This window comes from Pezoporus occidentalis, unplaced genomic scaffold (genome assembly GCF_034315485.1).
Source record: "Pezoporus occidentalis ecotype Australia unplaced genomic scaffold, CSIRO_AGI_Poc_V1 ctg138, whole genome shotgun sequence".
Taxonomy (NCBI): domain Eukaryota; kingdom Metazoa; phylum Chordata; class Aves; order Psittaciformes; family Psittacidae; genus Pezoporus; species Pezoporus occidentalis.
This window is the reverse complement of record NW_026913188.1, coordinates 1,355,108-1,372,497: the sequence shown is the minus strand read 5'-3', so window position 1 is coordinate 1,372,497 and position 17,390 is coordinate 1,355,108. Positions and strand designations below refer to the sequence as shown.

General features: G+C 44.1%; 1 protein-coding gene across 2 annotated transcripts in view; it reads left to right on the top strand.

The window, feature by feature from the left end:
• SRGAP1 (SLIT-ROBO Rho GTPase activating protein 1) overlaps positions 1-15,890 on the top strand; it is a 141,765-nt gene extending 125,875 nt beyond the window's left edge. For both annotated transcript variants that reach the window (XM_062609444.1, XM_062609445.1), the window contains exons 17-22: positions 1,542-1,766; positions 2,916-2,995; positions 9,638-9,818; positions 10,403-10,537; positions 10,661-11,006; positions 12,774-15,890. In XM_062609444.1, coding sequence (XP_062465428.1) covers positions 1,542-1,766; positions 2,916-2,995; positions 9,638-9,818; positions 10,403-10,537; positions 10,661-11,006; positions 12,774-13,151 — 1,345 coding nt within the window. In that variant the 3' untranslated portion in view covers positions 13,152-15,890. The remainder of the gene's footprint in view (positions 1-1,541; positions 1,767-2,915; positions 2,996-9,637; positions 9,819-10,402; positions 10,538-10,660; positions 11,007-12,773) is intronic.
• The last annotated feature ends 1,500 nt before the right edge of the window (positions 15,891-17,390 follow it).

The following is a 17,390-nucleotide window of genomic DNA, read 5'->3' as shown; positions in this document are numbered from 1 at the left end:
AAACAGTATATTCAAGCAGCACAGGCGCTACAAGCTGCCTATTTGATGCTAGACACCCCCAGGCTGAGATTTTGTGTTGCTGCTTCTGTATTCTGCTAAAAGGACAAGCAGTATAGAGGACATATAGCCAATGTGTGTGCTTTGACATAAAGTATCTTGGTTCTCACATTGCAAAACACAGGCAGCTGCTGGAAGGAGGGTTGTGTCAGAAAGGGAAAGTGGTGTTTGTGTCTTCATCACCCCAGAAAAGCTCCTTTGTTTTCTTCATTCAGAAAATAAAGGATAGGTTTTGCAATGGCACTGTTTCGTCCTCCAGTCTTTCACAGCCCTCTCTGGTTTTGCTGACCCCAGGGTTTTCACTGAAAATTTTGCTTCTTGTGCACTTTGCCCCAATTCTAGCTGCCATGTTGTCCATTTCCTACTGTATCTGTTTTCATGTTGCCTTTTTCCTCCTTTTTTTTTCCTAAATTTGCCCTCTGCTGATTCATTCTGTCTTTGTGACCTTCCCCATTTCATCCATCCTGTCTGTTCCTATAGAAACAGGATCTTTGCAGCCAGGTTATGTGTGCGTGCCTGCATTCACAGCTGTTCCCATTTCCTTTCTTCTGGTAATTTCTGAACCACTTTCAAGCAGTATTTTAAAGAGGGGCAGAGACCTAAAGTGTTATGAAAATTACCATTCCTTTGAAGCATGAATTCAGCCCCCAGAAATGACACTGTGTAAATGTCTTGAAGGCTTATATCACAGCTTGGCCTCTACTTAGACATACAGATTGACCAGAGCTATGAGGCTGTACTTGTTACACAATCATGTTAACTACATCTGTGCTCTCCACAGGAATGCAATTCAGAAAGCAGGCTGACTCCCAAATTGTCTTGTTGCATCCACAGGAAAAAACATTCCCATAGTGTGACTTTCTGCAAATCCAATTCTGCTTTCTGCATATGCAGTTATGCCTGCTTGGCCACATGAAATCGTCAAACCTCATGGCAGACCTCACCTGCTCTAGCATCCTGCTCAAAGCTTCTAATGTTAGATCAAGCTGTTCTAGGCTTTGTCCAGTCCAGAACCACAAAGGGCAGAGGACCCACAGCCTCACTGTGTTGCCTCCAGAAGGACAATTCAGTCTGCCTAAGTTATATAGGCAGTTGATGGAAGAGATGTGTCGAGGTCTCATGAAACATTATGGGCATGTATATCCACTTAGCATCCAGTCCACTTGGGCCTCCAAGGATAAACACAATGAGATAGAAGCAGCAGCAGCTAATGCATTTTATATTAGCCCTTTAGGTTAGCATATGCTAAACACAATAGTGTGAGGACACATACATACATATACATACATATTCATGCTATAAGCTCGCTTTATAATGTATATAGCCTCTTGAAGAAATCTCCTTTTTTGTTTTGTTACTTTATGTGGAATTAAGTGTCAAGGAGAACAGGAAATCTCTAAATTGTGATGGAAAATAAGGTTTCTCCAGAATAAGGTTAGTCATAGAGGAAAAGACAATTTTCCTTGTTTTTTCTATTACAACAGCCTTTCTCAGTACAGTGATGAAAACATGATGGATCCATACAACCTGGCCATTTGTTTTGGGCCAACCCTGATGCCTGTTCCAGACATACAAGACCAGGTGTCTTGTCAGGCACACGTGAATGAGATAATCAAAACTATCATCATCCACCATGAGGCTATTTTTCCAGATGCTAAAGAACTTGATGGCCCAGTGTACGAAAAATGTATGGCTGGAGATGACTACTGGTAAGTCAGAATATGACCCTTCTATCTCCTTAACAAACTCATTAGGCTGGTTGTCTGGAAAACTCCTGTGATACAGAATTACTTTTGCACACTATAGAAGTATGAAGAGAAATGAAAATAACATTCAAGTTCACACAGAAAAGTGCTAGTTATAAAAATATATGAAGCAAGGGCAATCATGATGAGGTTCCCTACATTTTGTGGAGTAAGCTACCCTTATGTTCAGCCAGGAATTGCAGGTGTACTGTGCAGAGCACACAGCCAGGTAGGAAACTGGCTCTCTGGCCGTGAACCACCTTAACAAATGTCAACTTATGAAGCCTTCCCTCTGCTCCCTTCTCCTCTGTCATGGTTTAACCCGGCAGGTAGTTAAGCACTACACAGCCACTCACTCCCCTCTGTCCTGCTAGGATGGGGAAGAGAATAGGGACAAAAAGTAAAATTCATGTGTTGGTATAAAGACAGTTTAATAGTACAGAAATGGAAGGGGAAATAATAAGGACATTAATAACAATAATAATTATAGAAGAATTAGAATATATATAACAAGTTATGTACAATTGCTCACTACCCACAGACCAGTGCCCAACCAGTTCCCAAGCAGCAGCCTTCAGCCAGCTTTCCCTTCAGTTTATGTGCTGAGCATGACACCATATGGCATGGAATATCCCTTTGGTAGTTAGGATCAAAGGGGGTCCCGTCCCCCAGGTTCTTGTTACCCCCAGCCTGCTCACTGGTGAGGTGGGGTAAGAGGCAGAAAATGCCATGACAGTGTATAATCACTGCTCAGCAGCTGCTAAAACATCAGTGAGTTGTCAACATCACTCTCACACTCAAGCCAAAACACAGCATTGCACCAGGTATGGGGAAGAAAATTAACTCTATCCCAGCTGAAACCAGGACACTCTCCTGGCAACACACACATGCTTTTTATAAAGGATTCAGAGGTTCTGGAAACTTACAGATAAGTGAAGATGTAGTTTGAAAGAGAGTGTGTAGGCTTCTTTAGTAGCTGTGTGTTCATAGACTGTCACGAGAATTATGTTGCACATAACTTTATAACATTGCAAGAATAAGTTTAAATAATCTCTTGGGGTGGCATATTTTTGATACGTGTGTTTCTCTGCTCGACCTTTTGTTTCCCTTCAGTGACAGCCCATACAGCGAACATGGTACATTAGAGGAAGTGGACCAGGATGCTAGTACAGAGCCCCACACCAGTGAAGACGGTATGTCTATCACATTATTGTGCCTTTGATGGGAGTAAGTTTTACAGGTGTTTCATGTGGGAGACCTTCCTCCTTTCCTCATTGTGCCTTATTTGAAAGAAGGGGATTTCAGTCCTGGTGTTCAGTAGCAAAGCCAGAATCTCTAATCTCTGTTTGTGTGCTTTTTCACTCTGATTCATCTGTGTTTGACCAGCTGTTTCCTTCTTCTCTCTTGATTTGCACAGTCACAGGAAGGGCAAGAGAGAAACTATTTCAGTCAGCACATATTATTTTCTGATATAGTGTTACATTTTTAGAGACTCTTTACCTTTTGTCTGCAAAAACTAAACTTATCAACTGTGTCTTTAAGTATTTCAGCTAAGGGATATTTGCCATTCAGCGGACTCTGTTTTGATATGAATTTAAAAGCTGTTCCATCGGAAGGATTTATAACTACTGAAAAACATGTGTGACCCCCTGCAGTGAAACTTCTGAACAATCGTCATTTGCTATAAATATTAATCACATATACTCTGACAGTTCTGATTGCAGTAGATATCCATGGGAAAAAATGATGCCTTTCTGTTATATGAATTCTTTTTAGCCACATTTCCTAAAGGGGTATCTGTGATATATTTCAGTTGGACCATCCTTCAGGTGGCCCTCCCAGTCACTTCTGCCAAGTGTTGCAGATGGAAAGAGGTGTCACAATTATTTAGCAGCTCCCATTTTCCTGACGATTAGTAGCCATTTAGAGGTGGAGGTTTCAGAATAACACTCCTCTAGACAAGAGCTGCAGCATGAGCTCACTGCATATCTGGCCAGCAGGCAAGCCAGAGAGAGCAACCAGCACACGTGCACTTAGCACCCTAGCTAAGCTTCCCTTTGTCCGTCTCAGAGGATGTGTGGAAGGAGGAAGAGGAAGAGACAGACACGGAGGAAGGAGAGGAAAAGAGCTACAACAGAGAAGGGATTTGTTTTTTAAAATATGTCATAAGGGATACTGGTTAGGGCCTGGGATGATTGCCATAGGGAAGGGGAACAGGAAGGTATATCTGTAGGAAACCTGGCTACACTGGTCCCATTGCACACAGAACAATGTAAACATAGTTCCACTGTAGCTAAACCCATCTGTTTTGTCACGTAGACAAGCTGTCAGTGACAGATTGCTTGCCTCTTCCCCTTTGCCATGGTGAGGAGGGGCAGGCACAGTCTATCACTGCAGATGTTTGGAGAGGAGGGACAGTTGGGTGAGCAGGCATCCCAGAAGGCGGTGGGAAACTGAAGATAGAAGTCAGTGTTAATCTTCTGCCTAGGGGTGTAAACCCATGCCTGCACCCACAGTAGGGAATGCCAGAAGTTTTACAAGATAGCCTGTACATGGTTCCTCTTGATCAGCTCTGTAGAGCTAACCCCCCATCTTTCTACGGCACAGCTCTGCTAAATGGTGTGAACAAACTCATAATTGCATTTTATTTTCCCAAGATAGTATAGCTACACTTCATAAGAGCTCCTTCTTCCATTGGAGGTACGAAGCAAGAGTGGAAGCTGAAGAAGTGTCTTCATCGGGGACCGTAGTGACAGGATGAGGGGTCATAGGTTCAAACTTAAACAGGGGAAGTTCAGGTTAGATATACGGAAGATAAAGTTCTTTACTGTGATGGTGGTGAGGCACTGGAATGGGCTGCCCAAGAAAGTTATGAATGCTCCATTCCTGGCAGTGTTCAATGCCAGGTTGGACAGGGCTTTCAGCAATCTGAACTAGTGGAAGGTGTTCCTGCCCATGGCAGGGAGGTTGGAACTGGATGAGCTATAAGGTCCCTTCCAACACAAACCATTCTATGATTCTAAGTCTGTCTGTCTCTCATTTAGAGCACAGGTGAAGTAATGAAATCCTGACACACTCTCTTGTGTGCTGACACACTGGTTCAGCTGGCGCCAGCTTTGGGATTCTGTGACCAAACTGAGGGACAGTATGGGTATGGAAAAGAAGTGCAGCTTTTCAGCAGCACTCTAAAGCACGCACTTCATGCCTAGGAAAGATTAAAACACCACCAGGATCCAGAGGAGCAGGACTGTGGCATCGCATAGTGCATCACCTGTGCCTCAATGACCATGGGCTTTACCTCACCAGTGTTATAATAACAGTTTTACATTCCTGTTGTGGTGCTGCCTATGGTATGACTGTGTTACTGGTGAAGACAAGACCTGAAGAGAATAACTGTCAACAGGACAAAGTTCTGATAAATGATGTAACTGCTCAAGACATGGGATTTGCTCACCAGATGGGTCTGGAATTTAATTTGGGTTGCCCCATTGCACCTTTTTAAGTAATTCATTGAGAAAGGAAGTGGACATTTGTGTTTGGAGAGAAATGTTAGCCCAAAAATATTTGTAATCTGGCGAAATACTGCTGCAAAGGTAAAGATTAGCAAGTCTGCATCACATACAGAAGTGTTTTATAATTCTGTTGATCACTAGAAAGGGAAGAAGGAAAGAGAAGGAGACACGTTTTACTGTAGTGTTTGCAGTCTTCTTTAAATGTGCAGAAACTATCCCTGTTAAGGAAAACACATAAGTTTCTTCTTTCTCCTAAATCTGGAAATGAAGTCGAAAATGTGAAGTTCAGAACATTTATGCTGAATCTGATGCACAAAAAATCTGTTGTTTTACTGCAGAAGAGCCTTTACCTGAAAGTGCCTGTATAGTAAAGACTCAGAGGATATTGTTCATGTTTTGCTGAAGCAGTTTTTAGCATATTTCCTTTAACTTTGATTTGCTGGGGGGTTTTTGTTCTTGTTGGAGGCACATGGAAAAGGGTGGCTAGGTTTGTTTTCAAAGGAAGTAAGAGGGAATTTCCTGAGGAAGTTAAACAGATGGGTTTCTCCTGGGGAACCTTACATATATCACACTGTTCATAGGTATCTCATAAACATAGGGTAAAAACTGAGATGGTGGTTCTGCTGGAAACAAAAATTACAGGGACACATAAGACTGTAAGCTGTTGTTTTGTCCCCAACACACAGTAATTTTCCCACTTTTCAGTAGTGCATGCTGTGATCAGCATTTTGCCAAATTCTGTTCTGTCAACACCTTGCAACATTTCTTTGCTGCTGTTGTTCCCCAGCCAGAGAACCACTGTCCTGGAGACAGGACTTGGGAATTGCAAAGCAAAAGGAAATTCCCTGATGGGGTGCAGAAGGGGGATAAAGACACTGGGCGATAGTGTCTTTCCAGGACATAACTCTGTTCCCAACAGCCAGGGTACATCTGAACAAGGGCAGAGCAACCCACCCCCTTCACCTCCACCCAAGAAAGAAGTGCAGGGGATGGTGTCCCCTCTCTTCCTTAGCTCCTTGTGCCTTGAGGCAGAGAGGGCAGCACGATGTCACTTCAGTGCCACCGCCCCTGTAGGGAGGTTAGTGCTACATCTGGCACTCCAATCCCAAAATTGAAATTAGCACTTGTGTTTCTTCTGCCTTTTCTGCTCTTGCAAGCAGAAAAGCTTTTCCCACAGTTCTTCAGTTTGTCCTAGTTTTTCACTTCCATAGCATCACCTGAGTCACTGGAGGTGATAGCTAGTGAGATACTGGATGTCATCAAATCCTTTCGCTGTTGTAGGCAAATGCTCGCATTGTGGACATAGCAGCGCAATTGCATTGCCGTCCGAGCTGTCAATTTTACCATTAGACATTCAGTACTACACAGATTTTAGTTACAGATCCCAAATTTAGCTTTCATCAGCTATTTTGGAAATGCTTGTCATTCAGTAAATCTTGATTATTAAATGACTTCACTTTTAAAAATGCATTTATTTCTAGAAGTAACTGTCACGGTACTTTGGTTTTAACTATTGAGGCTTGACCTCTAACAAGGTGAATTACTGTTTAAGTACAGTCTCAGTACTGTTTGCCCTGTCCATGTAGAAGCAACATTCAAGCAAAGAAAATGCCCCTTTCAAAATGGTAAAGTCTGCCTGCACTTACTTCTTCCTCTATTAAGAAAACTGTGTGAGATCTACTGGGCACTTCCCGCTGAGGAGCTGGGATTTCTTACCCAGGCAATCTAACAAGCATGTCTCAGAAGTCACATCCATTATGGGTACATTACCAATTCATACGGCTGATTCCAGTGGGGCAGACCTCTGAGAAAGTGTGTGAGGCAATGGAAGGATACAAAAATCAGATTCCCATCATGCACCAGACTTAGATTAGTGTAATTCCACTGAGGGAGATAGAGCTATTTCTAGTTCAGTCCATTAATTTGTAAATAGAAAGACCTGTATACTCAAATGTGGATACTGCACGGTCTGTTGAAATTAGCAGAGAAATGGGAAATCCCACAGATAATCAGTGTAGGGATTTATGGATAAATCCAGTACCCTTGACCGTTATCAGTTAACTTCAGAGAATGTCAAAGGAAAATATGTACAGGAAAGCTGGGATTTTCTTTCTTGCTGTAAAGGTTTTTTGTTCAGCTGGGGTTTCTTTAAAGTATTACCAGTTAGTGAGTGGCTCTCTGAAAGCTGGGAGCTTTTGCTTGTGAATTCTTGACCCACTCTTCCATAACCCATAATTTACCTGCAGTCTGAGAACAGCGTGTTCGTACAAACATCTGCTCCTTTTCAGTCCTACCTGATCCCAGTAATACCTTCTTATAATGAATTCCACAAGCAACGTGCATGATATGTATCGAAACAGTGTTCTTTTGTCAGTGTTGTATTATTGCCGTTCAACATAATACTGCCCTCTTAAACACAATGCAAAATAAGCAGGCATGTTTATTAGTTTCCTTTCTTTTCATTTGGCAGTGGGGTCCTTCCATGCCTATAGCTGCTTTGTCCCATCTATACTCTCTGTTAGAGATAGACCATAGACATAGTATCTAGAAATGACCGCAAGATTGTATGTTAGTATATATGCACCAGCATTAAACATTTTCCAGTTTTACAGAACGTTTCTTTCTATGCCATCTTTACATTTTCTTTGCCTAAAAACCATCAAACCAAGAAGCCTATCATCTCCCTCCCACCCACCCACCCACCAGGGAATGCTGCCAACAAGCCATGCTTTTCAGGAGTTAATACTGCTATTGCTAGGTTCTCATTGACGCTTATATAATCAAAGTAATTTCTGCCAGCATACATTACTTTTGCATTTGGAGCAGTGAATTCCCCGTACCACTGCCTGCCATCTTTGGAAAGGTTCTGAGTTTGTAACTCCTAAACACCCTGCAGGTCATCACTGACAGGAGCTCTTAGCCTGACTGCAGAAGCAGCAAACCACAAGGCAGCCTTCTGCAGGCTGGGCAAGTTATTAAAGAAACAAGCTGTAAAGTGTAACCTCAGTAATGGTGCTTTCATTATGTTTTCATGCTGCAGGATGAAGTTAATTTTAAAAAGACATTCCTGTGCAAAACGTTGTCATAAGGGGACAGTGGCTTTCATTACTGGCCCGGTTCTCTGGGGAGTTACAGCATCAGTGATTTTAGTTTGTACAGACAGAAAGTTGCTATGCTATTCGTTAGCCCAGATGTTAAATTTCCATCTAAATATTGCTCTAATTATGTAAAGAAATTTGTCATTTGGGGGACTCTTGAGTTATTGCATTCAGCAAAGTGTGTGATTTTTAAACCTGTATTTTGCAGGTTTTTTCTTTTTGTTTTGAGACTGTGATGACAGTTAGAGCTCAGGTACTTTTAGTTTTGTGCAGAAGAAATTATTGGTGCTAAAATCGTAGCTGTTTCACCAGTGTCCAGGCATAGCTCTGAAGATACCTGCAGACCGACCCTCAGCAGGGGCCCTTCACTGACGTCAGTTGGTTTCCAACCCAAGCACAGGTTACAGGACGGAGTCCATCACCAGTGTAAGGCTGGATTTACCAACATAGTGACAGAAGATTAGCCAGGACTGCTATAACCAGTGTTTGACTTCGGAAAATACCAGTCTCCAGTGCAGAAGCCAGAGGAACGTGGGATGCTGGATTACACAGAGCTACCTCAGGCAGCTTCAGGCCGCACAGGGACTGCCCCTACGGAGGACTCATCCTTAGGTGTCTGCTTCACTGAAAAAGGGTGTTAAGGAAGCAGATGAAAGCACTGGGTTTCAGTGTTGACTAAAACACTAGGTTTTCACTAGGTCTGCGTGCTCGTCATGTAAAACACAGAAATGTCATCGCCCAATTAAGCAAAGTATCCCTACTCATGAACAGATAAATCCCATCTTCCTTTGCCACTGCAGATGTTAATGATGCTCCAGTTTACTTTTCCTTTATCAAACTGGTTTCTCGGGTCTCTGATTATTTATCTGAGTTTGTTCTTCTTATTTTTGGCCTCCATCCCATGCCCCAGCCATGAAGGAGCCCTTGCAGCAGGAGGCAGAGGCCTCTGTCCCAGCAGCAGCTATTGTAATGTTTGAGTATGCTGTTACGTTTTCTGCAGCTTGTGAGGCAGCCCAGATGCTTTACGCTTGTGGCACAGATTGATTATGTTTCTTTGTAAGAGATATATTATAACGACTGCCTGAAGTCTGCCTTAGCTCAGCTGATCTCTGATCAATAAGAGTGAGCGCTGAGAAAATGCAATAAATGCGGTTTATGAAACCAAAAGGAGCAGATAAGCCAGTGTGGAATCCGATACTATTCTTCTTCTTCTCTCTGTACCCAGAGTGTGAGCCCATAGAAGCTATAGCAAAGTTTGACTACGTTGGAAGGTCTGCACGAGAACTCTCTTTCAAGAAAGGAGCTTCGCTTCTGCTCTATCACCGAGCATCTGAAGACTGGTGGGAAGGAAGGCACAACGGAATTGATGGCCTTGTACCTCACCAGTACATAGTGGTGCAGGATATGTAAGCAGTGTCTGCTGTGACTAGATTCTTAATGGGGTGTAAAAACATACTGAAGCCATTAACAAAGTGGTTTCCCAATGGGACAGTGGTTTGAAGTCTCAGATAGGTAAAACATTTGCCTTCTGTGCAGGATGCCTCTGTCTTTACTGCCCTGAATTGACAGCTCTTAATCAAAAGGTACTGCTAGGCTAAGCTACCTTGTTTATGGATATGTTCCCAGTACATTAAGGGACAGATGTTACTGCACCTATTTTAATTTTACTATCTCTTTGCAGCAATTGCTGACATTTAACTTTAGAATAGCAAGGGCTGGAGAAATGCAGCCTTCAACTCTTGTTTTACAGTATTAAGCATGTACTTTGCCAAGGATGACAAAGTTCTTCCCTACAGGAAAGTTACATATGAAATGTAAAGAGCTCAGTAAACAGGATTATAAGGGATTTTTGGAGACATGAAGGGGCTGCAGTGCATTAAAACATGCCTGGTTTCCTAAGCATAAGGGGGTAAATATCTGGGAGTGCCAAAGTACTCTCTGTCACACTTAACTCACTGATTTCTCATCTCACCGTGTGTGTTCTGTTCAGGGATGATACTTTCTCAGATACCCTGAGTCAGAAAGCAGACAGTGAGGCCAGCAGCGGACCCATAACTGAGGATAAGTCGTCATCAAAGGACATGAATTCTCCCACTGACCGTCACTCCGACGTGTATTTGGGAAGGTAAGCTAGAGCAGAACGTGTTTTCAGTAGTGCTGCACACAGCTCAGGTAACACAGCAATCACTTCACGTGTTGATGATGGGTCACTGTGACTTGTCCTATAACCACTTCTTCATTGGTGCAGGCAACGGAAGAGATCAGAACCTCCACCTCCTCTAAGACGCCCTGGCAGGAGCAGTGATGGTCACTGCCCCGTACACCCTCCTCACCCTCTCTCCAACTCATCTGTGGATCTAGGTTCCCCCAGCCTGGCAACTCACTGCAGTCCCAGAGCCCTCCTTCAAAATCGCAACCTCAATGCCGACAGCCCTGAGAGGCGGCGCAGGCCTGGCCATGGCAGTCTCACCAACATCAGTAGGCATGATTCTCTAAAGAAGATTGATAGCCCTCCGATTAGAAGATCTACGTCATCCGGTCAGTACACAGGTTTCAATGACCATAAACCACTGGACCCAGAGTCAATAGCTCAGGTTTGTGTTTCCTTTATTTCATGTCACTCTCTGATTTTCTGTGGAGGGAGCGCTGGTGAATAGCATAGCACAGAGGATATATGCTGGTAGGGGTGGGTGTGCAGGAAATTATTCTACTTAGCTTTCTCAATAGAGTGTGTGTGAAAGAAGGTGCACTAAGGGATCCTGGATAGAAGCAGCACAAGGGGGAGTAGACGTTGTAGAAGCAATAAAAAGAAATTATTTCCCATTATAGTGTAATGAAATTGCCTCTGCCAAGCGAAACAGTAGGATAGTGTGTGATTACAACAGCTGTGTAAATCACTGTGCTCTGATGAAGGCTGGCCTATTCTAACTTGCATGTAATTAGCGTTCAATTATTTCACAGTATTATGGTACGTAGAAAAGTGCTCTGACTGACTAGCAGCAACCATTGCCATTCAGAGCACAGATTTGCACTCCAGGGTGTTGTGAATTTGAGGGAGTTTTTGTATAGTTCTTCTGTAGTTCATGCTATGTGTTGATTTGATGCTTGTAGTTGTGCCTAAGAGCATAATGTGCAAGACATCGCACCTGCGTAAATCGTGGGCCATCTTATCCCCATGTGAACACTCACCAGTCTCATTCCTGGCAGTGAAGAGGTGAGAAGGAGGGAATAGGGAGCACCCCAAACATCGAATCATTCCGCTGTAGAGAGCTGGTAACAGCTCGTGAGCAAATAGATAACTGCTGTCTGCAGAACTCTCATATTGCCTAGGTAGGATAACTTGATTACTAGGGGCACCCTGAGGGTACGCTATGACTGCAGAAGTATTTTACAATAACACTGGCACTCGTGTTTTAAAATGTAATGTGCTGGTAATGCTTGCTTTCAAACTCTGCTTCCAGCAAGGGATAGAAGGGACTGTCATGCTTGCATCAGAGGGATGAACCATGTATTACAGTTAGAAAGTGTAACTGTTGTTACTGTTATATTTTACTGTTATTTATTCACTTTTCTAGAACCACATAGAGTGCTGTTTGGCTTAAGCTGCTGACTTTTTTTATGCACCTGCACTCGTGATCATTCGGCAATTAAAAAGAAAACTGTGAAAGTCACTGTGAGCAAGCAGGAAACACCAGACATTTTAAGCTCAGCTGTATCTCAATACCACTGAAAAGTTGTAAATTAGTGTCTTGGTGTGCTCTTTCAGCATTTGTGCCAGAAATTCTGACGAAAAGCTCACTGAACAATATCTTGCTTTTTTTTCTGCTTAACATTTAACTCAGAGTCACAAAAGGAGAGAAGAGCTGATAGACACACAAGCTTTAGTTCCTTCCAAAACCAGGTTTTATAATCCATTTGAGGGAGTGCAGATCCTGAACACCTGAGGCACTAGACAATGGAAGCAGTTAGTGAAGAGCGAGCAAATGGAATAAAATCCCTGCAGCTGCCAGTACACAGGAGATGACGGAAATCTTCACAGTTAAAAACACTGCTAAGCGAATACCCATTGTCTTGAGAATCAGTTCGTAAAATTGCCTAAAGTTTTGTTTTAATCGTTTCTTTTGATTCTCTCATGTAAAGAGATTAAATGTTTGTAACATCCAACCAAAGCTGCCATCTTGACAATCACATTGGCTTCCAAATAAATGTGGTGGGAATTGGTTTTAGCGCTGTAATACTCGTTAAGGAGAGGACGGTTGGCAATTTAATTCACGCATTTTTCACGCCATCCTTTTGCTCCTCTGATGCTTTGCATTCAGTAGTAGTTTGAATGACCTGCTGCTCTCTGTGCTCTGACCCAGGACATCGAAGAGACAATGAACACGGCGCTGAACGAGCTCCGCGAGCTGGAGCGGCAGAGCTCAGCCAAGCACGCCCCTGATGTTGTGTTGGACACCTTGGAACAAATGAAGAACAGCCCTACCCCTGCCACCTCCACGGAGTCGCTCAGCCCTCTCCACAGTGTCGTTCTAAGGAGCTCCGAGCCTCAGATCCGCCGTAGCACTAGTTCTTCCAGCGACACCATGAGTACTTTCAAGCCCATGGTGGCCCCTAGAATGGGAGTACAGCTGAAACCTCCTGCTCTTAGGCCAAAACCTATTGTTCTTCCAAAAACAAATCCTAGCATAGGGCCTTCCCCTTCTTCCCAGGGTCCAGCCGACAAATCTTGCACAATGTAGACAGCTCAGCCACCCACAGTGCCTGGCTGGGGTATGCTAGGGAAAGGGATGGAGTAACAATAGATGTCAGGGCTCCGTAACATCATTTGTTCATGTTTGTAACTGGAGAGGCTTTGATTTTCGGTGTTTTTGAATGTACTGTCTGAAACTAGCTACATTAACATGGGCATTTTTATTTTGTATTGTTTCAATTAAAAGAAAAACTGGACAATTGTGCATCGTTTTAAAAAACAAACGTAAACTTACTTGAAAACTTGATGCTGCACCATTTGTAATAAACTCAACACGGATCACAAACAGCTTGCCACATTGTACCATACTTCACAGTCTTATTGTAGCTATATAATAATTGATCCTGCACAAAACTAAGGGGGGGGGGGAGGGTCTGGGGGGGGCAGGGGAGGTGGGACCTCTCACTTCTGGGTCACCAAACCAAATCTCAAGCAGGTTAGAAAGAGTTGAAATCTAGCATGTGAGGATTAAGTGTCTGTGTGGAATGTCCAAGTCATCTCAGGCCACGTTTCTTATTTAAGACACAGCAAAAAAATAAAGCCAACAAACCCACCACCAAACCCTCACAACTCGTGTAATTGGCACCAAGTTTAGCTCTCGTGTTGGTGGTCTTACAAAAGACAAGTGCTAGATGATGTGGAGATCGCATTGCCCTCACTGGTAAAAAGCAGCATTCCAGGTCACAGCTAAAGCACATCTCCAGGATTGCATCTGGAAACTACTTTTGCTGCCCTGTGTAATAGTGTACCTTTCCCGTGAAGCTAGACCTTCATTCCCCACATTTTCCACAAGAGCTGAATTCACTTAAAGTCCATAGTTGAGCGAGCCAGGCTCTGGGAGGTACGTGAACCTGGTGATCCATTGTGCAGGCTGATAGGCGATCGGAACAATCAAACTGCCCGGTAGTTTGGCAGAGTGTCCTGTTGACTTCATTGCTCAGTGTCCAATTAAAGACAGGATTTGAATGGTAATAGCGTTTGGAGCTGACCCAGCTCCACCGGCTGCCTTGCCTGGCGCAAACACAGCGCATGTCCCCGTTATGCTGACGGCAGCAAGACGGGGACTCTCTGAAGAGGGGCCCCCTCCTGCAGCAGTGCAGGCTCACTCACAGGACAGGCAGCTGAGTTCCTACCGCCTCGACTCAAGCTGCCTAAAGCTTCCATAACCACTTCCCCCCTTCCCCTTTCTTTTACAGTGACAGAAATCAGTACCTTCCTCCTGTCTGTGTGAGTGACGGCTGTCAACTTTGCTTAGCGCTCTGTTGTTAGACTTTGTGAGGCGTGAACTAAATGTACAGCTGTTTTGCACATTGCGACAGTAAGCCATAATATATTTTCCAACATCCAATTCATAAAGTAAGTTTCATTGAAGAGATGGGGGGAAAAAAAGTTCCACTGTGGTCCACCTATAGGAGTACAACTGGCTTTAAGTAAGACTTGTCTTTCCATGTATTCTTTGAGATCTCACTGTTGGAAAGCTTGAAGGCTTGTTGAAAGCTAAGTACCACTCACTGTACCTAACAGTTGAGTTTGGGAGGAGAAGAGTAGTGATAAAATTTGATGGGCGTAATTAATTACTGAGGTGACAGGAGTCATTTCCTGTTGTTACTTAGGAGCAACTTGTTCCTGCTCTGGTTTACACCCTGTAGGTAGGTAATAAAAAGCCCCAAGTGTGAGAAGTACCCCACAAACTGCCTCAGAGGCCCAAAGTGCTCCTAGTATTTGCAAACCCTTCTCAAACCAGCCACAGACTTCATGCACGTGTAGGTTAGAGGCAAAGTCTTAGTCCGCCACGGCGACCGTGCAGCAGTGGTCAGTGAACCTCTGGTCCTCTCACCTTGGCTGCCTGGTCCTAACACTAGGGCAAGAGCCTAAGCTAGGCCAGTGGAGTGCTGGGCTATAGGGTCTGTTCACTTGGTCGGGACCAGAGCTGTTTTGAAGTAGTTCCCCAATGTACTAGAGTCAGTGGAACAAACTGGAATTTCAGCTTTCATTGACATGCAGTTTTAGTCTCATGCGTTTTTCAATTGACACACCCGGCATAATCGAGATGGATACCTGTATCTTTAAATGGCATAGGGAATTTTGTATGTTTAAATAACTGTACTGGACTCCATAATGCTTATATTAGAAATTGTTTAGCAAAAGAAAATATTAGAAACCGTGCATTTAGTGAATGCATCCACTTAGTGCATTCACACAGTTAAATGTGTAGTTTGATGGTTATTATAGATACTTAAAAGTATAGTAAGTGGATATGTAACAGGAAAGACTGCTACAACTACAGACGTACTAAAGGGTAACTCCTGCACACCTAATCCAATCAGTATTGTCCTTTACTGTCAAGTTTGATAAATTGCAGTACTGGTAGCTTCCTGCTTGTTGACTGTTACCTAATTGTGTCAATGTACATCTGTAGTATGTACATGTGAAAGTGCCTTTAAATTTTAGAGGAGCTTTAGCCTTGCTCTTGTACTGTTGCATTTCCATTGCATCCTTCCCTGTTCGTGTATGGCTGCATTCCCATTGCATTCCTTCCACTCTCAAAGAACAAATAAAAACATGGAATTTTCACGGTTCTGGAAGAGAAATGTACTGTTAATCTGTTGTGACAATGCACTTTTATGTATAGTACTGTACATTTTTGGCATGTACCATTACAAGCTTCCATATACATTCAGGTTTGTTCCTCATAGTGTATCTTTATAATAAAGAAGATAGTTCTGTCTTTGCGTGTAGTTTTGCTGGGTAAATCGCCATGTATTCCAACATCCCAACCCAGATTGCCAGTCTACCTTCCACATAAAGGGAACACTACTGGCAATCCCCAGCTACCCACAGCCCATCCTGCATCGGGTCCCATTAGTGTCTCAGCCTGAAGAATGCTCATTCCCAGACTCCTACCTAACTTAAAGAGCACCATCCCCATAAGCTCACTCAAGCCCCTCCATACCCGAAGACCATCCCAAAAGAGCCACCAACCTCATGCAGCTCTGCCTGAGCACCCATCAAGGGCAGCCAACCCCCATTCACACTGGCTGTGGAATTCCCCAGCAACCCAGTTGGCCACTACCACCCTCCTGCTCTCTGTGGGAATAACGGGGTGAAAACAACACCCCTGCTTCCACATTTTATAAACATGGTCCCAGAGTGAAAAGCATGAAGAAGTCTACACGGGGGCATTTCCTACAGCAGAAGGGGTGCCACCGTGCTGGGGAAGGAGGGAGTGCCACAGGTAATGGTCAGTGGCCTTATGCTGCAGAACTGGTGGCAATGCACACACTCCCACAGCTGGCAGGGAGTGTTGGGCTGACAGCTGCACCAGAGACATCCAGCTGTGTATCAGACACTGTCAAGGATATCTCCTAGGCTTGGACTGTGGCTGCCCCAACAAGCCCACCACGCTGCCCAACTTGTGTTTATGGGGAGAAGAGCTACTTGGAGACACATTTCTAGTCCTTGCTTAGTTAAGGGCATCTGGCTGTGGTTGAGGACCACTATCTGCCCAGAAGGAAGAAGGGGATGGGTGGCAGGCAGGTCAGTGTGGGGCAGGCACAGCAGCCACCCCACCTCAGAGCAGGGCTTTTGTTCTTCATCCTGGAGAAACTACTGCAACACAACTGTCCATCAGCAGGCACATCAATCAGCCTGTGGTGGCAGCTTTTGTATGGCAGTGTCCAGTGGCCAACATCGGGTATTTCTTCTTGTCCCCGACTGCACAAAAGCTGATGAAGACCTGCAGGAAGGGACAGCAAAGGTCATTCCTCATTCAAGGCTCTGCACAGCCTCGAGGGCACATAACCCAGTTTCCACAGTCAGCTCATACGCGGGCGAGCACAGAGGATTCTGTGGTGGCTTTTGATCTGCTTCAAAACAAATAAGAGAACACAATAACAGGGGTCTCCTCCTGTTGTGTAACATTAAGTTTCAGTGTTGTGCTGTGTTAGCTTGCTTCCAGGCTTTGTAGTGGAGAAAAGTCCAGTTCTCATGGCGACAGCCAAAGTCTTTGGCAGGTGACTAGGGAACGGCTGAGTTCACGGGCACTCAGAAAAGCAAAGAGGGGATGACTTGTTTTGCTGAGAAAAGTGCATCAACTGAACAGGAAATGAGCAGCAGTGGCACAGGGTATTCAGCTCTCAGACCACCACTGAAAATCACTGCTTCAAGCCACACACAGCTCCAGGAGCGTGGCACTGCCCTAACCTGCACTAACGCCTCCTCAGCCCGT